General features: G+C 46.2%; 1 protein-coding gene across 3 annotated transcripts in view; it reads right to left on the bottom strand.

Moving 5' to 3' along the window:
- Positions 1-9,666: 9,666 nt before the first annotated feature.
- The window catches only part of zgc:109889 (uncharacterized protein LOC553542 homolog), a 21,475-nt gene continuing 10,220 nt past the window's right edge, over positions 9,667-20,921 (bottom strand). For 2 of the 3 annotated variants that reach the window (XM_062384433.1, XM_062384434.1), the window contains exons 2-11: positions 20,490-20,634; positions 18,924-19,058; positions 16,460-16,613; positions 16,095-16,212; positions 15,009-15,077; positions 14,471-14,515; positions 13,833-13,966; positions 13,128-13,430; positions 12,627-13,033; positions 9,667-12,524 (exon numbers count right to left, since the gene is read on the bottom strand). In XM_062384433.1, the coding sequence (XP_062240417.1) occupies positions 12,367-12,524; positions 12,627-13,033; positions 13,128-13,430; positions 13,833-13,966; positions 14,471-14,515; positions 15,009-15,077; positions 16,095-16,212; positions 16,460-16,613; positions 18,924-19,058; positions 20,490-20,622 (1,656 nt within the window). In that variant the 5' untranslated portion in view covers positions 20,623-20,634 and the 3' untranslated portion in view covers positions 9,667-12,366. The remainder of the gene's footprint in view (positions 12,525-12,626; positions 13,034-13,127; positions 13,431-13,832; positions 13,967-14,470; positions 14,516-15,008; positions 15,078-16,094; positions 16,213-16,459; positions 16,614-18,923; positions 19,059-20,489; positions 20,635-20,921) is intronic. The other variant, XM_062384435.1, reaches the window with a different exon arrangement.

The following is a 20,921-nucleotide window of genomic DNA, read 5'->3' as shown; positions in this document are numbered from 1 at the left end:
AGTGCTCACAGAGGAAAACAATAATACCCCCCGCCCCCCCCCCCCCCGAAACGTCCATGTTCCCTTGATCTGATGCAAATCAGGTAATTAACGGGTTTATAGGTACAGTGTGAGATTAACTGGTGATTTGTGTGCTGAGGTTTTAACTGTAGGCGTCATTTTGATGTGCCCTGAAGAAAATGTGTTCACAAGAAGCTGGAGGCAAAACGTGTTTGAGGAAAAACAACCAATCGTACGTCATCCCTGGGCAAACGTTCAGATCCAAACCGGGATCTAACTACCGGGCTCCCGATGCAGAGTCAGACGCCTCGCCGGTCGGAGGAGGAGGAGCCTCGAGAGGCAGCTCCAGATTCAGGCCGGCGTGTGTTGTGTCCTTGGCGTGATGAAATCAAATCCACTCCCTGTCGGAGAGAGAGAAAACCAGTTCCTCCTCCTCCAGCTCCCACTCCGTGACTGGGAAGCGGAGAGAGCAGCATTCAGCACCAAGGACAGCGCCACTGCAGAGCGGCGCTACCCTGGGAACGCTCTCTGCTGCGAGGGGGGGGGGGGGGGGGTGGAAAGTAGGCTACGCTGTTCTCTATGTACACCATCTTGACAGGGAGGGGGGGGGTCGGAGCTTGATTGGAGTCTATTTTGGTCGTTTAACTGCTCGTGTGATGGTTTAAAGGTGGTTCAATTCCTTTCAGGGTCGTTTGGCCTCAATCAGGGCGGAGAAGGTAAACGTGGTGACGTTCATTCAACGGCTAATTTGCTCTTAAAAGGTTTCTAAGGAGAGGAAAGCTTTTATTTGTTAAGTGCTGCTTTTTGTTTGTATTCCACTCTCTGCCTTTACACCAGACGACCAAGGACAAGTTCTGGTTTTCTCACCATTAATTCTTTAAAGAGAATCTCGGTCAGAAGAACTCAATGGATCATTCGTGGCTTTAACCAGTCAATAGAAGAGATTTACCTCAGAGAGAACAGCCTCCTCATATTCTGTCATGTTCATTTGAATATACAAAACACTGAAAGTCCTTCAGCTGTCGTAAAATGCAGAAACAGACTCCAACCATGCTCATGAGGTCCGTTAGCGTGACTACGACCCCCCCCCCCCCCCTGTCCTGTCCCTCCTCTCGTGCATCCCAGCAGCAGAAATTATTTATGAGAAAATAAATGTATGGCGCCGTGACTTCGAGTAAGAAGGTGAGAGCAGCCGATGTCCGTCGGAGTCTCACAGGATCTGGACGTTTGTCTGCATCTGAGAAACGCGGCTCTAAATTTAGAGACAGCGTTCAAACTCCATCGCTGATTGATTCTCCATTAGCAGGAGCTGAGCTCGGGCTTTAGTGAGCAGCTCATTTTTCATCCAGATGGCTTCAGTTGGATAAAACCAAGATTTCTAAAATTCTAAAAGGAAATATTTATATTATTTTCATGCCATCAAAATAAATGTTCCATGTTGAGACTTGGTGGCAGGAACACAAAATCAGAGATAATCAGATGCTCTCCGTCGCTCTGGCTCGAGCTCTACGCCTTCCAAGCAGCCTGAATAATCACAACACACACACACAGACACACACACACACACACACAGACACACAGCGTCTTGGAGAAGCAGCACAGCTCTGCCCAGGGGCCCCTCTGAGGCTCGGCAGGTTAATGAAAAGCGAGGTGACGTGGCGTGAAATAGAAACGCCAGGCGAGACGCGCTCCAACGCAACCTCAGGTCACGTCTCCCTCACAACCAATCAGGATGATGTTATTTCCCAACTGAAAGGCCATCGTGTAAGTTAAATCAAGCTGATGTTAATAACATCTGGGTAATAATAGCGGCAGGAGTCGGGCCGGCGCACAGGGGGGATGGAGTGGAAGCCGGAGAGGGGGGTGTATTGCCAGCCTCCATCAGCATTTCAATGATCCACTGAGATAGTTTTCACGCTGCACAATCTCCCAGAGAGGTTCTGTGACTCAGCTATTGGCACGCTGCTGATATACATGAGTGGGAGGTGTACTGGGAAAACAGTTCAAACTATAAAACTCTAAGACTCATTGTTTTTGTTTCTGTGATGACGGAGGAGTCACTTCCAAATTCAGCTCTTTCTACCAAAACAAAAACACGACAGCAAAGAACAAACACACTGAAACTTTGAAAATGGCGCACATGAGAAAGCAGGTGTTAAGATGTTGTTTTTCTAAAGTGTAAATACTTGGGGTGTTATTGTGTTTTTCTATTTTTCGTGGCAGCAGCAAACAATCAGTTGTTTTTTTTTGCAGCAGAGCAACAGCTGCACGACTCTGTGCGAGGATTTTATTTTGAAAAGACAGAATCGGGTGTCTTTCTGTTTTTGGCCTTATGGGAACACAGAAAAAAACAAACAAAAAAAGATAACACTTCCGCAATAATGTTTAATTGTAATGTTTTGCTGTGAACAAAAAGCCACAATGAAGAGAAAGAAAGAGACGGACAGACGGGGGGGGGGGGGGGGGGGGGAGATCAACAAATAGCACATTGTTTTTGTATTTGAAGGATTTACGGCAGGAGTGACTTGTGAGATCAGCTCCTTCTAAACGGACGTAAACTCCCAAATTCACGGTCAATCACCGGTTATCGGAAGGTTCAGGGGTCGCACCAGTTAAACCAGTCTGACCACCTCTCTCTCTCCCTCGCTCCCTTTTTGCTCGGCCACTGCATTGACGGAACTGTCTCACGGTAAAAAGACTTGCATCAATTATTAAGTGAAATACTTTCAATTACTCTGGAGCTGGAGGCACGAGACGGATGGAGTCGGGTATTTTTGGCAAAGCTGGATGAACTTCAGAAGTAAAGGGGGGTTGGGGGGGGGGTGATCGATCACACAGAGTAAATTGAATCCATTTCTCATGATGCAGATCTTATTAGGGCACAGTATGAACAGAAGGATGTGAGAGACTTGCTTAGTCACCTGTGTGTGGAGATGCTAGATGGGACAAACGGAATCAGTACAACTAATACAGTCTTTGAACGCCCCCCCTTGTTTTGGCTCTTTCAATTTAAAGCAGCACTTCAACTGTCACAATCAGCTGCAGTTGAAGAGTGACGCTGAACTGAGATCAGTTAAAAAGACTCTTAAGTTATTTAAAACCTGAGTTCTCCAATATTCAGCAGGAAACTTTGGAAAGATGAAGAATTCTGAACCCTTTTCAAGCTAAAAGATAATCAAACTAATTAGAGTCATAATGTTGTGTTACCAAATTTAAAGGATTACTTAATGCCCCTGGCACAGCTGGAGACACAGTGAGCCAACAGCTGATCTGAGGTCATCAAACACAGCAGCATCGCACGGCTGTATTTCTGACTCTGACCGTCCCCTCTGGCAGGTCCCCCCCCCCCCCCCCAGTGGACGTTTTAACAATGAACACTCATCTGTGAATACGCCACCACTCGGTCAACCAATCCTGGGGCAGGAGAGAAGTGACCTCTCACTGTGTGTGTGTTTAACGTGTGTGTATGTGTGTGTGTGTGTGTGTGTGTGTGTTCTCCTTCTGGGATCATAGCCAGTTGTAATCAAGCATCTTTCACTGTAAACACAAACACACACAGAGTGGTTTAGTCCGCCACTATACAGGACTATAGTTTAAACCTTAAGAAAAAGAAAACAATACTGTACAAGTGAGTGTGTGTGTGTGTGTTATTTTTCTTATGCAATGCTGTACAGAAATATGTATATTTTTGTAATGTTCATCAGGGCATGAGTTACAGGAAGTGGTCGCTGCTGTGAGTGTGTGTTTTGTGTGTGTGTATTGTGTGTGTATGTTTCTTCCTATTCTGTGTTCTTCCTATGAACAAATGTAAAATGTTTCTTTTGGGGGGGGGGGGGGGGGGGATGTTTGTGTCAGATATGCTGAAAAAGTGCCATAATTGTCGACGTTCGTGTCTTACTGTTGGTTTGTGTACATACACGTTTATCGGAGGGTGAAGTCGTCCGAGTCAGTGAAAATGTAAATTGTAACAAAAAGTTCTCAGTCGAGCGCAAACCTCGCCAGGGCCCGACGGTCCGCTTGAACTCAACCAGTCACAGAAACCAGTCCTGGAAATATGACAGAATTAATGAGATATTAGGGTAAACAGGTGACCATGCCTCCTTAACGTTGGTTATACAATACGACCACTAGAGGGCAGCGCAGAGTCGAGTTTCTGATAACAACAAACACGTGCTGCATGAAGCATGACTCGGTTCTAACTGACCCTCCGGAGTCAGTCTGGTATCTGAACACCGGTACGGGGGTGACCACATGACTTCCTTGGCGGAGGTAATAAAAAAAAAAGAAGCTCAACGTGGTCCAATCAGCAGCAGGACTGAGAAAGACATGGATGTTATGCTATCGATCACTAAACTGAGCAAAACTGACGAGAGACAGCGATCACCCCCCCCCCCCCCCCCCCCCCCCCCCCGAACACCGTGTTTCTTCACTGCAACTTCAGACTTTTGTTTTGTCGAGCAGCAGCAGACGATATCAGTGTTTCTGTAAAACGTCTCCTCGACTTGAAGTGCAGGGGATATGCAGTGGTTTTTATAAGAAAATTAAAAAAAGAAAAGACATGCACTGAGACAGACCGAAGGGGGGGTGAGAGAGAGGAGAGGGGGGGGGGGGGGCAGACTGTGCGTGAGCAGCGTTGTACGTCACGGAGTTAGGTTTCCAGTGACGTCACTTCGTCTGAGTCGTGTCGAAGAAAACAGGTCGTTTCAAAGACACCCCCCCCCCCACCCCCACCATTCATTCTGCTTCCTCCTTTCAAAAAACATCCCACGCACTTTTCCCTCCCACGCTTCCTTGCGGTAGACAACCCCCTCCTTCTTTCAGGCGTCTCCCTCTCTCGTCTCCTCATCCTTCTCCCTCTGTATCCAGCCCATCCCCGACACCTTCATCTCCTGCCTCCCTCTTCCTCCTCTTCCTCCTCTTCCTCCCTCTTCCTCCTCTTCTTCCCTCTTGGTCTCCTGTCAAACATTTTTCCATCCTTGTCCTGAAGGAAGATAGTCGGTGAAGCTGCGTCTAAAAATAGTTGAAACCTGAAAGCAGATGAAAAGAATGAAGAGGGGAAAAGGAGGGGAGGGAGTAAAGAGGAGGAAATGAACCCTCCCTTGACAGAAACATGTCTCCTGCTTTTCCTCCTCTTCCTCCCCATCTCGCCTCGTCTCCTCTGCACATCCTCCATCTTTGCACCTCTTCTCATCCATCCTTCTTTCCTCCCTCTCTTCAGAGCACAAGAGTTTATAAAAAGCAGGGTTCAGGGTTCAGGGTGCGGCCCCCCCCGTCAGTCAGGCTAACGTTTCCCTCTGTGACCCACAACCTGGCAACAATGCAGGCAGAGCAGAGATCGTCAATCAATACGATAACAAAAAGTAAAATAAAAACCATTACAGAGCTAATTTTGTATCGGACCGAGTATGGCCTTCATTGTTTTATGCATCGATTCGGTTGGTGTGGGCGAGGAGGCGGCACGTGTGCACCACAGGGTTTGAATCCTCCAGGTGAGGGTGCTTCTGATACTGTGATGTCAGAGTCTTTGAATCATGTCTTTATTTCTACGGTATTTTCTTTTCCTCTTTCCTCTTGAGTTCATGTTGTGAAACGGGCAGTTACCAATGCACTTTATAAAGATGGACATGTTACACATTGCACTTGTAAATGTCGAATGTAAAACCTCGAAGAGAAAGATTTATTTTTACTATTGTAAATAATTGAGAAGACAAAGAAACAAATGAAGAAAAAAAAAGACTGCAAAAAAAATAATTTGCCAAATAAACTGAGAACAAGCAAAAAAAGGAGATGGTTGTATCGTTGTGTTGTTTTCTGGGCCGGAGTGGATCCTGTGACGTTGCTGTGTTCGTGTTTGTGAGTCTGTGTGTGGATGGGTGTTGGTACAAGTGTGTTGGGGATTGTGAGTCAATATCGCGGGTCACTGTGGTGTTAAGGAAAAGCCCGAGAGGCAGCGATAAAACAGGAAAAAAGAGAAGTGCTGCTGAATTATTAAACCACTCCCTGCTTGCATAACGGCAGAAGGACGGAGAGAGTGAGGGAGAAAGAGAGGGAGAGGGGGAGGGACAGAGAGAGAGAGAGAGAGAGAGGGTGAGAGGGAGGGACAGAGAGAGAGAGAGAAGAGACAGAAAGCGAGAGAGAGGGTGAGAGGGAGGGACCGAGAGAGAGAGAAGAGACAGAGAGAGAGAGAGAGAGGGGGAGAGACAGAGAGACAGAGAGCGTGAGAAGGATAGGGAGAGAGAGAGAGAGAGAGGGAGGGATAGAGAGATACAACACACACACATGATGATCATGTAGAAGAAACCACAGGAAGCCTTGTGCTACACACACACACACACAGACAGACACACACACACACATTATCTACAATAAATCTTCTTCAGTATAAATAATGAACCAGGAGACTTTTGCTGAATCTATGAAACAGGTGAGGACTTTAAATCAACCCTTAATGAATCTTATTGTGTGTCGGGGAAAGTTTGACCTACACAATTAAACATGTGTGTTTTATGTTTGACACCTGACTCACCTCTATCCAGTCCCTACATGGTGGTGGAGAGCCCCACCGTGTGGCCAGAGGTGAATACTGCAGAGCCAAGTCGTGAGCGAAAAGACGCAGCGCAGCCCCCCCATCTGCTGTGTCTGACTCACTCACTCACACACACACACACACACACACACACAATCACACACAGCATCGAACATCTGAAACCTGTGAGCATGATTTATCAACACATCAACCGTTCTGACGAGTTCTAATCTTTGCAGCAACTATTTCAAACATCGTACAGTGGCTCATTTAAAACACACAATATATAAGATATAATCAACACAATAACAAAAGATGATGTGGTGAAGCAGTGTGGGATCAAGGGAGTTGTCTTCACCACCAAGGCCCAGAGCCCACAGAGGTTCTGAGCTGTGAGGTTGGAGATTTGAATATAATCTGTTCTGGTCTGTTAAAGCTGTTTCATATCAGAGCTTCCTCTTCCAGAAGCCACTTGGTAAATATGACAAAGTGTAATGATAGAAAAATACAACGATTACAAACCTTTCCACAGAAATGACTGATTTTCAGCCGCCCTCTCCTGACCCTGCTTCTTAAGAGGGTTTCAAACTGTCCACTCTCATCATGTGAATTCCTTAATGCTTCACAAGTGCAGCCATCAGGCCTCTCCTCACAAAGTGCAGCCACAACAACTTTCAAACCTAAAATTGTTGCTTTGACAACGTGTGTTTTCATCAGCCCGACTTCGGATACTGAGCTGAGTGTGTAACTAAAGCTGTGGAGAGCAAACACATCCACACTGAGGGCGGATCGATTCCATTTGTCAAAACTGTGTTTAACGTGCGTATGGACACAAATCAAACTGAAATAATAATATACAAGAGCATAAGGAAAAGAGCTGAAGCGGCAGAGCAGGAAATCACAGTCCAAGCAACGATATATTAGAGTGCAAGCGAATCCGAGCACAAGCAGGAGCTACTTCCAAGCAAGCACAAGGTTTTGAGTGAGAGCCTCCGAGAACCTGAACGTGAAATCAGGAAGTCCTACTCTCAAACTGAATAAAGAAGGTTCAATTATTTGACCCACACAAACCACGTCCCATAAAAAAGCCCAAATGAGAAGCTGAGGATTGAAATAAACAAAAAAATGCAAAAATGACATTTCAACAATTTAAAAGATCTATATCTAATTTAAATGGCTCTTTAAAATAATAGTCAAATTCATAAATGTTCCAGGAGCAAGATTCAGGTCTAAGCTGTTAAACAGAGTTCATAATTTTTTATCAATGGAGAAAATCAAGCGTTTCTCCAGATGAGAGCGAATCAAACACCTCGACTCCTCCAAACTGTTTGTGAGTCATCCGGTAAATTGCTCGCTTTCTTTTACGTCACATAAATCAGAAGGATTTAGTAAAAACATAAAAGGCTTAAATGAAGCGTTTGATTCCAAAATTAGACGCAGACCAAATTCAGTCACAAGGAGAAAAGAGAGATTTTCCCTCATTTCTAATATTTTCCATGTGAATCAGTGAGTTGTGTGTTTTATCAGATATCATCTGAGCGTTATCAGGTGTCTCTGGTGCTTTCTGGATTTTTCCACTGACCTCCTCTCTCTCTGCTGTGTCACCATCTGTGTCCATCGGTTCCTCGTCCGCCGGCCAAGGCCCGAGCGGCAGGGAGCTGGAGCCACGGTGACACCGGTGGGCGTGTCGCGGTGCTGAGGAAGATAACACAACAGGGAGATGAGGGCTGGTTTCACAGTAACTGGATGAGTGACACTGCTGAGTACATGTTATTAATACAAAATCTATAAATACACACAATCTGATGCGTTTGAAGTGATGATGATACTGAGGATGAATCAATGCCTGTGACAGGAAGTGATCACTTCCTGTGTGAGAGGAACAGACGGGTCAGTGTCAACGTGGGACGTCTGCTCAGAAGATATTTGACACATACGTGAGTCGAGCTGTCAATCAACTGGGTTCTGAATGAAGCTGCTTTCAGACATGCAATGGATTCTGGGTATTCTCATGAGGGGCTGTAAAGATACAGAAATAATCCGAAACCTCTCAGGTGAAATAATAACTTTAGTAATAATAAAAGTTCATGTAGAAACCTGTTGTTTGTAGTTATAAGCATCAATTACATAAATATGCCTTTAAGAGTTGAAATCTAAAGTTGTTCTGTGTGAATAAAATATAAAACACGAGCTTTAAATATTCATTATGATATCACACAGTAGAAAATGATACGAGACGAAGCTGGGTCGGTTCTGAAGGGGCAGCACTGACCCCTGCTGGTTGAACTAAATTAGAACTTCACTAAGTAGAGTTTTAAATTAACCAGGTCTCCACCACACAAACTAGTTCTCCTCTCATTGGAAATTAATTATTAATTAAACAATGCATAGACATAAATACCTAAAAGATAAATCTGTTGAGCCTCAAAAAGTAATTTACACAATGTACATATTACTACAGTTAAGTAGTATTTAGGATACTGCGCGTTAATTTGTTTGTTTAAGTTTTACTGGTTCAATGTGATTCAGTAAATATGATCATTAAATATTAGATTTAGTAAATCAGAGGTGAGAGTTGAACATTTGAGTGATTCTGTAGAAACAAAGGAAACTGACGTACTGAGTGTTGAGCTGTGAGTCACTAACCCGGAAGTAGAGTCCAAACAAACAAATCCACGTGAGGAAGTAAAAATATCCAGAAACATAAAGTCAAAATGTGTGAACACGTGATAAACACACGTAAACATAAAGTTTGAGTTGAACAGATTTGACGCGTCTCAGGAAACGACAGCTCGTGATGACGTCTGATTGAACACTGACATTACAGGTGAATCCCGCAACTGGCGGGAAATAACACCGCAGACAGGAAGTGAAGTCAAATTGGACGAACCTGTGCTGTCATTTCAAAATAAAACAGGAAAACGGACAAATGAAAGCAGAAAGTTCACAAGAAGGAAGACATTATTATTATACAACATTCTGACACCACGTTAAAGACTTAAAAACAAGAAGATAATAAAAACAAACAACTAATTATACCCTTTAAATTAATTAGAAATAAAGTGAATATTTCCACATACCATTGTTTTATTGATGCATTAAAAACATAAGAAATATGTGAAGAAACACAGGACAAACAGTTGATTTCACCATTTATTGTCTATAGGTACATGCATACTTGCTAACAGTTGCGTTTAATGTGCATTACACAGTTTTATTTTGCTTCGTTGTCTAGGTTATATAACTCCAAATGTATTTTTTTTTTCACTTTACAGGCTTTTCTTTACCAAAAGTCTATACAACATGATTAATTTCTCACATTTTCAACACGATGACGTTTCTTCACAAGTAGCCATAGATACATAAGGTATAGAGGGTTTGACATCTCTGCATCTGGTGCCTCAGGTTTCTTTTTTCTTTTTTTTGAGAATATTAAATAAGGATTTGCTGCTTTTTATCTCCCAGGTTTGTTAACTGTGGTTTTCAGTTTCTGAGAAATGGCAAGAACCAGAGTTTTGTCGGCGTGTTTCAGTCACAGCTCTACATTCTAGGACACTGAAAGGCCGTGAAGTGCTGTGATCCAGAAACGCTGGCTTATTTTTAGCACTGACTTCATCTGTGGCTCTTGCATAACAACAAAACCACGAGATACCACAGTCGTACCTGGATTGTTCCTTCTCCAGATTTTGAGTCGAACTCGAACCCATTTTACTGGCTGAAGTTCATTCCAGGTCTCCAGCACATCCACATTTGAGCTGTTTGATATTTGCTCTTTTTTTTTTAATTCAACAATCAGGTCCAGAAATGCAGGTGTTGGCACAGTTTCCTCAAACAATTGAGCGGGAACCAACCGGGAGCTTATCGACACGGCCGAGCTGTGATCAGCGTGCAGCTGCTGAGTGACACGTTCCTCTAACTACCCTGTGGTTTTATATACACACAACTAAATCACTGCCTAAAAGACCCATCAGTTTCAAAATCCTGACATTTTCTGCAATAAACCAAATAAGATGAGAACAGCAACGATGCACTAAAAATAGTTTCAGATATTTGATATATTCACCTGCTCTCTCTCTGGTTTAGTTGAGTCATTTTGATGACCTCAATTAGCCAATCAGCTTTAAGCTGCTCATTTCATGGTCAAGTAAATCTTTCTGTTTTAAAATAAAGGAAAAAAAATTGGCTCTAAATCACTGAATTAGTGCAAGATGGCCGAGTTCAAATCACAAATATTTTGGCTTAATTCCTGGAGCTTCAGACGTGTCGACCATCTTCATATACAGTTTCAATTTTATATCTTTTATGTGAAATTTAGAAAATAGTGTGACTGTTTTCTAGAAACTGTTTAAAGTGCATGTTTTGCTCAGGTCAACACGAATGGACAAATTAAAATAACATGGAACAGCATCTGTTCACTTGTTTCATATTGAAAAGACAAATCCATGGCTCACTGTCGAATAACACTACACTTCCCAGAATGCACTTTGCCTTTAAGCTGTGGCACTATCTGCAAAATCGTCAGAAATCACTGAAGCTTGTAAAACTGAAACAAATGGGACAACAACAAATGTAGAAACAGAGTTAAAAGCTGATCGACTCATGTGATTATGGGATGTTTGCTCTGGCTCGAGATTAGATTCATAAATCACATGGAACCTGGAAAAGAAAAAGTTGGAATCGTCCAGTAAGTCGCTCTCAAATAAAGAAAAGTGAACAACTCACCGCAGCACGTTGCAAAAATAAAAACCACATTTTAAAAACACCACAGTCCAATCAGCTCATAGTGTAAAGAGAGAAGAGAATATACTGATATTACTGCTGCAAAGTCTCTTATACGTATGCATTTATAGTCCGGGGTGGGGGGGGGCTGCGTTCACCAAGCCTCACATGTAAGAGCGGACGTGACCTTTGACCCCGGGTCGGGATGGCGAGCTTTGCGAGAGTGGAAGCGTTTAAATACGACCAATACCACAGCACACAGTCACTGGCGGAAATGTAAAACTACAAAAGACCAAACAATTAAAAAGTAGAATAAAAAATATCGCAAAGTAATGAAGCTCGCTCGCTCGATGGTTCGATGCTGTGACGTGAACGATGAGTGATCACTGAACTCTGTGAGGAGGCGGCTGCTGGTGGCGCTGGTTTCCCCACACCAGCGTCGTCCTGGCGGGTGGCGTCTTTCCTCACACGACACCGACTCTCCGGGAGTTTGGAGTTCTTATCGTTTTTTTTTTAAACTTAAAACAGTAAATCATTATGTTTGAGCTTTTCATTAATCTTCTTGAATAATAACTGTTCTGCAGATTTTGACCAAACTCCCACGAGTCGGGTGTCGTCTCTTAACGAGCGTTCACACGTTTCATAAACGTCGTCCGCCAATAAAACTTTTTTCCCTGATTATCAAACGACTTCACTCATAAATCCTTTCTCAACATTTGGCAGATAAGTGATTGCACTATAACTATTCTTGTGCTGTACCATGTGTTTTGTAAACTCTCTCCTCTTCACTTTAAGAGCCTCAATATTGCTAATAATTATCAATTTAAATATGTATCGAGGGAGTTTGCTTTCACAGCTTGGTGGTTAAGAATGAGTGGATGGGGGCGCAGGGGGGGGGGGGGGGTTGAAATGTAAGTGTGTGTTTATTGTACACTCCGGGTGGTGTCGTCAGGGACCTGACACAGTGTGAGAATGTGTGTGAATGTTTGTACTATTGAATTTTATCTTTTTTCCTGTTTCTGATTAACGAGCCCCTTCACCACCACCTCAGTGTCTCCCCCTGCAGGCTACCCCTCGTCGTCACCACCACCCACCGAGCTAAAGGTCACTTCCTTTGACCTTTAGTCGGACCACTCGTTCTCGTCGGCATCGGAGTCGTCGTCGGACTCGCTGTACTCCACCGCGATGCGGCGGGACAAGATGGTGGCCACGTCGTTGCCCACGGGTTCTCTCTTCGCCTCCTGCTCCCTCTGCTCCTGCACCTTCCTCAGCTGGATACCTGGAGGGGGGGAGGGAGGGAGGAGGAGGAGGAGCAGATGAAATATCTACTAAAAGTAGCTCAAACCTCAGGTGAGACTCAGAAGGATCTTCACACTCTTACCTCTACGTATGGCCGCCAGCAGGTCGGAGCGGGCGTCGCTCATCGGGACCATCCCCGGCAGGGCCGTCTTCCTCGCCTGTGCCGCCGCATCCAAGGCGCACTTGCCCACAGGGGACGGGTGGGCCTGGTGGAAGAGGAGATTTCCTGGCGGCGGAGGCGGAGGGGCGGCGGGGGGTGCGCCTGAAGGAGGGTGGGAGGGAGATGGCACGTAGTTGGCCGGGGGAGGAGGAGGGGATGGGGAGTAAGGGCGGGAGAGGGCGGCGGAGGTCGGGGGGACGGCGGAGGCGGCAGCGGCGCCGGGCGGAGCCGTGGTGGAGTCGAAGGCCGTCTGGGCAGAGGGGATGGTGGGGGGTGGCGGGGGAGGGGCAGGTGGGATGTAGTACTCTGGGATGGTGGAGGGCTGCGCCCTGCAGGGGGCGAGAGAGAGGGGGACAGAATGAATTCTACATGTGCATGTCTACATGTCTCATTAACAATCACAAGTTTGATTCCCACACTGACCCTTGTGCAGCTCGGTAATCCTTAACCGACTGCTGCCTCGGCCCGTTAACCGTGGGATCTCCTCCGGCCAGGACGCCGTGTCCGGAGGGGGTCCTGCCCAGGGAGGCGGCGTGCCTCCCCGCCCCCGCGGCACCTCCGGCCCCCGGGGGCTGGTTGGCCGGCCTGAGGCCCCGATCCAGAGACTGAGTCTGGGCCGCGGCACTGAGGTGGTCCCTGGCGTGGTGGTCGATGGGGTGGGCGGCGCTGGGGGCCTGGGTGGGGGGGTGGCTGGGGCTCGCTGGGTAGGAGTCGGACGCCATTGATCTGTTGCAGGGAAAGTGAGTTGTTGAAAGTCAGTGACATCATCATCCATCAAATAGTCTCGTTCTGAAGTTATTCTTAAATTATCTTAATCAGGTTTGAATCACAGTCAAATTCATATTATACATTTATTCATGTGCTCTGACTTAACTCCTCCAGAAGAGGGCGGCAAAGAGCTATAAACAATCCAGTCACCAGTTTACATGTGTCCCACTTTGCGTATATTTGTGAGTTGTGCAGTAGAACGTGCACACAGGAAACTGTGTGAGTCCCTTCGGTCCCATGCGTATGTGTGTTTTTGTACATTTTATTCCCAGTGAACCACGTGTGTTGTTATATCTGGCCCCTGTGAGGCAACAGCTCCTCAGAGTGTGTGTGTGTGTGTGTGTGTGTGTGTGTGTGTACCTGCTGTCGGGGGACAGGGAGCCTTCAGACGACATGCCGTGGTAGGGGGAGGGCGTGAGCCTGGCGTCGGGTCGGAACTCTTTGTCGTAGGCCAGGACGTTCCACTCCTGACGCCGGTTCCGAGCCTTACGCACCTTCAGAGAAACAACAAGTCACTGGAATGTTCCTCACACACAAATCATGTCTGTGACCTGAAGAATATCTGTGATTAAGTGTTAGAGCTCCTATAAAGCGACAGTATATCTCCTGTACCTGCTCAGGTATAGAGCGGCAGCAGCACAGCTCTATCGCTCTAACATCAGAGACAGTTTTAATAGAGCGTCTCTTAATGTCTCTACTTAGGTAAATGGCTTCAATACATTTTACTGAAGGTGGTTTCAGATTGATTCAGGATCCTCCAGGGTCTCTTCTAGATTCAGTCATTCACGTTCCAGAAGAAATCCCCTAAAGGCCGAGTTGAGAGATCATGTTCAAGAGGTCAAAGACATGCTGACCACCAGATTTAATCAATTAGAGTCTAAGTGGACATTTGAAAGGACTCTCTCTCTCTCTTGAGGGTTCGTGTTCACACTGAGACGGATGCTCTTCTCTGGAAATAATATAATAACATAGATATCTGTGTGTGAAGGGTCGCGGACCTTCTTGACCTCTCGACCCGGGTCCTCCACCTGCTTCTGCTGCTCCTGGAACAGAAAGAGACAAACAGAGATCAGACGAGAGGAGAGAAAAACTCATCGATCACTGATTCCTGTGGTGCAGAGGGAAATGAGAAGCAGAACCCCGTCACCAGCTCCTTCACCGATGAGCTGAGAGTCACACACGTACACTAGTCTACTCACCACACAACCACTACCAGGTAACAACAACTAGCGCTACACAATGGACGACAAGGGAGGAAGCGAAAACCAACAAAGCAAGCACAGAGGGTGAGGTGAACGCAACACATGGACACAAACAGAGGGAGTGTGTGTATCTGTGTGTTTTATTGTTTTAACACAACCAGTGACTTGTGACGTGTTTGTGTGTTTGGCTCTGTGTAAGTCTGTGTCTTACCTGCGTCCTGGTGAGTGAGTGATGTGTGTTAGTGGGGTGTGCAGGGGGGTGGGGGGTGGGGGGGGGGTGGGGGGATAAAGTGAAGGGCGGTATGGGGCAGGTTAGGGGTCGGGGTTGTCTTACAGAGATGGACAGGGGGCTCCTGGGTGGGGCCTGTCTGGAGTGGGGCCTGTCGGGGTGGGCCGGACAGCCCTATGGAGACATGGGAGAAAAACAAGCTGGAGCATTAGACTGAGCAGAGGAGGAGGAGGAGGAGGAGGAGGAGGAAGAGGAGGAGGAGGAGCAGGGTGCGTGGAGGCCAGGTAACACTATAGATAAATAAGGAAGAAGAAAGACAAAGGGAGAGACGGAGGGTTCGTCCTCTCGCAGCTGATTGGCTTCTTTTATTTTTACAAGAGGGAAAACTACTCTTTTATTTTGAAGGGGTTTTACTCTGTCGTTTCCAGGTTGAAGGAGGAAGACACAGAAAAAACACTGAGGAGGTGCAGCGACACATACAGCAGCAGCTGTTCGGGGGGGGGGGGGGGGGGGGGGGGATCCAATGGAGATAAGTGGTATTTGTGTAACTTTGAATCAGGGGGGACACTTCATTCTCGATGCTGGACAGCTTGGACAATTTCTCATCTGGAGTAACGATGTCCCACAGCTGCTTACTGGTGAAACGTCCTCCCAGCATGTCCACGGAGACGACCACATCCACGATGTTAATCAATCTAACAGGACGTTAAAGCTGGATGGTGGATACACGCACAGAACCAGAGGGACACTTCTGTCCCTCTGGACAGTACCACCAGAAGGGGGGGGGGGGGCTGGGGGTTAGAGGAGACTGAAGCAGCTAAATGGAATTCAGCCTTCGATCACGAGACTGTAGCGTAAAACCTGGGATATTATATAACGTGATTAATATTTGACATAAAAACGCTTAACAATTGTATCCCCCCCTCTTCTCTGTGGATAATGGACCCACCCAGCTGCTGCTGCATCAATAACCAACTACAACAACGAAGCCAAGCTAAATGAGAACAGTTACAGGAATGCGAAAAATTAAATAACGGCAGAAACAAAACACAGCTAGGCTGGAAAGGAAAAACAATTTAGCAAAGTAAAGCAGATGATGCATTTCTCTTCACAACACACAGATAGAAACGTACACAATCTTACACATACTGCTGTTTTTAATAGAACAGACACACACGCACACAACCGCACCTTCTGTCGTCGCTTCTCCTTGCGCTTGTCCTCCGTGGCCTGCAGCATCTTCTCCTTCCACAGGATGAAGAAGTAGGACGGGTCAGTGTAGAACTTCAGCGCGTCCTTCTTGTCATCTCTACGGAGAGGGATGGAAAGACAGACTTGACACTGTGCCCTTGACCTTTGACCTTTTGATCGCCCGAATCCTATCAACTAATCCTTGAGCCCAACTGAACATTTGAGCCAAATTTTTAAGAATTCCTCTGGAGGCGTTCCGGAGATTCTGCGTTCACAAGCTTCCACAGGGCTTTGGCAACCTGTATGGACTGAACCACTGACCTGTATGGACTGAACCACTGACCTGTATTGACTGAACCACTGACCTGTATGGGCTGAGGATGTTCAGCGGTGGAGGCTTGTCACAGCGGTGGTAGATCTCCACCACAGGGTTGGGCACCGAGGTCCTGGACACCACCTGCTGGTCCTGGATGGTGCTGCTCTTGAAGGCCTTCCTCATGTTGATGTCCTGCAGAGACACTGGAGGCAGAGGAGGAGGAGGAGCTCAACATGGTTGCTGCGTTCACAGGGTTAATGAGGTTGAAGGCAGATTTTAATAAATGTGTTTTATCTTCGATGGAGTCAAACCAGACGAATCCACAGAGAAGAGGAAGGTCGAGGTTTTATTGATTCTTTGAATCAGAAGAGAGAGAGTGAAGAACTCGACCAGGACGAGGAGCAACGACAGGAGATAAGTGGGTGGAGCAGGCCCGTGTATGGAATATAAAGTAAAGACAGCTTAAATACTGTATGCACACGCACACACACATGCACATACACACACACACACACACACACACACACACACACACACAGTTACACACAGACACACACACACAAGCACACACAGAGACACATGCACACAAGCACACACGCTGAGTAGGTGATAATAGGACAGCAGGGACAGATTAGTCTTAGAGCTTGTTTCATCAGCTTTACACAGACACACACAGACACACACACACACACTCAGACACACATGCAGCGTGTAGGACTGTGTGACAATGTGATGTGCACACATGTGGCAGTGTGTCTGTGTGTCTGTGTGTCAGAGGCAGAAAGAGAAGGGAGATGGAAAAAATACCACACATATGTGTGTCAATCCCTTAACCCCAGATTCAACACGACTGCAATGCTATCCAGGATCTACCAGATGGCTCAACAACCACACACACACACACACACACACACACACACACACACACACACACACACACACACACACACACCAGCTCAATGTTTAACATGGTTAAACCATGTCAGTGTGACATATGTTCTGAGGAGCGATTTATTGACCTCTTCTTTTATACACAATGTGTTTGTGTGTGTGTGTGTGTGTGTGTGTTCAGATTGTGTAGCCGGAGCACACTGCTGTCTGCTGAGTGTTTGATCATTCCTTTCCTAAACTTCCCTCCCTGCAGCCAAATGAATAATCCACAAAACTAGCAGCTAATGCAACTTTCATTCAGACACAACTTCAAAGAAACCTCTCTCACGCACACACACACACACACACACACACACACACACACACACACACACACACACACACACACACACACACACACACACACACACACACACACACTCTCTCTCTCGGATTCCAACATTCCTCTTCCTCTCTGCACAAACAAATATGTTGATTTCTGCTAACGACCAGATTAATGTCAGAAATGTTCTAATTACACGGTTTCCACTGACCTGTCAACATCTGTGTGAGTGTATTTTAATCACGTGTGGAAGGACGTGCAGTGAAACATCTTGTTTCTTTAAACCCAAGTAAGATGAAGAATATTAAATAAAAGAATAGGTTTGATGTGGCTCTGTGTCTGCGTTGACGTTTTCCCACGAACTGAGCGTGAAAATGTGATTTTCACGAATCAGCAGCGTGAAAAGTGAACAGTGTCACTTTCTGTTCAGGGTTTAATCTCCTGAACCGACGAGGGAAGAGCTCACTGGTCAAAGTTTGTAAAGTATTAGACCGAGTTATGAAGTAAATGGCAATTACCTCCGATATGGAAGTTATGATTTCACCCCCGTTTCTTTCTTTGTTTGTGAATATGATTACACAAAAGCTACAAAAGATTATTGTTGATAAATCTAATTAAATGTTGGCTTGGATTCATTGTGTCTGAAAGCAGCTTTAATGTCGCTGATGACTGGATCCAGCTCTTATTTTGAAATGTCTGTTTCATGTGAGGAAAATAACGTGGTTAAAATGAAGACAGATGAGCGAGTGAATGTGTGCGGTAGGAAATGAAGAACAGACGAATGGCTGGTGCGTAGGCGGAGGAGGAGGAGGAGGAGGAGGCATTGAGATGGACAGAGCAGGAGGAGATGAAAGGAGAGCACAAGGGGGAGGAAGAGTGTGAGAGGAAGAGGAGGATGAGACAAAGGACTGCTGATCATTTGCTTTTCCTGCCCGCCAGTGCTGCTGCTGCTCGAGCTGATCTGCAGAATGACGAGGCAGTATCAGCCAGGAGAGAGGGAGAGAGGAAAAGAGGGAGACAAGGAGGACGAGAGGGGGAGAGGGTTCCAGGAAAAAGAGTGTGAGAAAAGGAGATAATGGAGAGATAGAGAAATGGAGAGAGAGTGAGAGAGAGAGAGGAGGAGTTGAGAAAGAAAGTGTGAGAGAGTTTTGATAGACACAGAGAAGTCCCTATAAAGTGACTATATCAACTGTGTGTGAGAACCTCGACCAACCAGGACGAAGCTGATTCAAGTATTAATGATGATGATGAAGATGGTGATGCCATCATCACCATCATGATGATGAAGAGTGAGACCCACCTTCCTCCACGGTGGAGTCGAGCTGGGTGACTTTCACAGCCAGCTGGTCCACTCGCTCCTGGAGGCTGCTCATCCTCAGGTAGAAGCTGTTGGCCTCATTAAACAGCTCCCCGAAAATGTCCTCTGCATGGCGACCTGGACACACACACACACACAGACGCACACAGACACACACAGACACACACACACGGTTAGGTCGGATACTGGGACTTCATTTCCCATTCACCATTCTCTTCTTTCATCCTGGGAACGTTAACAGGGAGGATTCACACTTCACATCTCAGTGTTTGATATCCACAGAGAGGAGAACCAGCAGGGGGCGTGGTTCTGAGGAAGCAGCACCAGGAGATGTTTCCACAGAGAGCTGAAGGTGAGTTAACGGCCTCTACTGAAATATCTTTATTCTAATTCTACATGAATCATTGATGTAAATAGATTATAGCTTCATTACAGGAGCCTGATAAAAACACATATGTGCAATAATGTTTCTATTTTAGGTCAATTCTTATTTGTGTTAATACTTATTTCATCTAGTTCTTCTTTTAACTGGTCAGATTTTGAGTAAACTCCCTAAATCATGTTCATCAGGCCAACAACATGATTTACGAGGTCACCGTGACCTTGATCCTTTCACCTTTTACCACCTAAATCAAATCACTTGATTCTTCTAGTCCAACAGATTGTTAGTGCCGGATGTGAAGACACTTCCCTGAGACGTGTTCTGTAAGGTCACGGTGACCTTGACCTTTGACGGTCGGACAGTCGATGAATGGAAAGATAATTCACAGAGATGAAGATCGATGCTCCGCCTCCTCCTCCTCTTTCTGTCTCAGTAGGAGGAGCTGCCCCCTGCTGTGCACCTGTAGGACCCAAGTCTCCTTTCTGAGCGTGTGATGGAGACAGATTTATTTATGATTTATTTACCAAAAAGCAGAAATGGCTTGAATACCACTGCTGACTTTCTAACCACATTAAGAGCGCACACATTCAGCGTCTCTCCTCCAGCCGACACCACGACAGACGGAGCAGAGGATCATGTGTTCACACATTCACACTGAGCCGTCGCCGAATTTAAATTTATCCTCTGACAGTTAATCAGAAGTAAAAAGCTACGTTCCCTAAACACATGCAAAGAAGAAGGAAACCGCGACATCAGTGGTGAACATTCACAGATATGAAGCAACTGAATGAGTTGAAGGGGAAATTGAAGGATTTGCACCTGGACCCTGCTAGCTGCAGAATGCTGACTCATCAGGCTGCAGCTCGATTAGAAGAATTAAACACAGCGAGCTCTTTGGCAGCTTCTCTACTTGTATCTGTAACATGGATTCCACGTGGCTCCATCCAGCAGCCGGCAGCTACAACCCGGTAAACTGCAGGAATCTAGTCAGTCGACAGGAACATCTCTCTGAAACCATTTGTGTTTCGGGTGTGATGGCAGATTGAGATTCACAGGTGGTCATTACATGTCTGCAGGTCGAGTCATCGAACCCACAGTCACAGAGTCGAGAACACAAACGTCCCTTCACAAATGAGGTGGAAAGCAATCATCTGTGCTGAACTCACTCAGGCTGCCCAGCTGTTTGATGATGGCTGCCAGGGTGCTGTTGGTGACGCACTCCAGCTCGCTGGTCACCCCATCCGGCAGCGCCCCCCGGCACAGGTGCCTGGGCTCGATGTTCCTCTTCACCAACGGCATGCTGGTCTACGGCTGAGGGACAAACGACAGGAGGGGAAAACACGTAGATGATTTATTGTGAGCATCAACCTTCCCTCCCTGCGGCCCCGAGCCGTTTCACGACATTAGATCCCAAACTGTGTCTGAAGCTGCGTGTCTGAACTCTGCTGTGCAGCCTCTGACACTCGGGAACATGCTGTGTCTCGTTATTCAAACTCCCCGAGGAAAATAAGTTCATTAGCAACATCCCAGCGACACAGATCAGAGATAGAGCTGTGGTTAGTTGGGCTCAGTCCTGATGGAGAAGACGGTGTCATGTC

Source organism: Platichthys flesus, chromosome 24, assembly GCF_949316205.1.
Source record: "Platichthys flesus chromosome 24, fPlaFle2.1, whole genome shotgun sequence".
NCBI classification, from domain to species: Eukaryota; Metazoa; Chordata; class Actinopteri; order Pleuronectiformes; family Pleuronectidae; genus Platichthys; species Platichthys flesus.
This window is presented reverse-complemented; position numbering and strand designations above follow the sequence as displayed.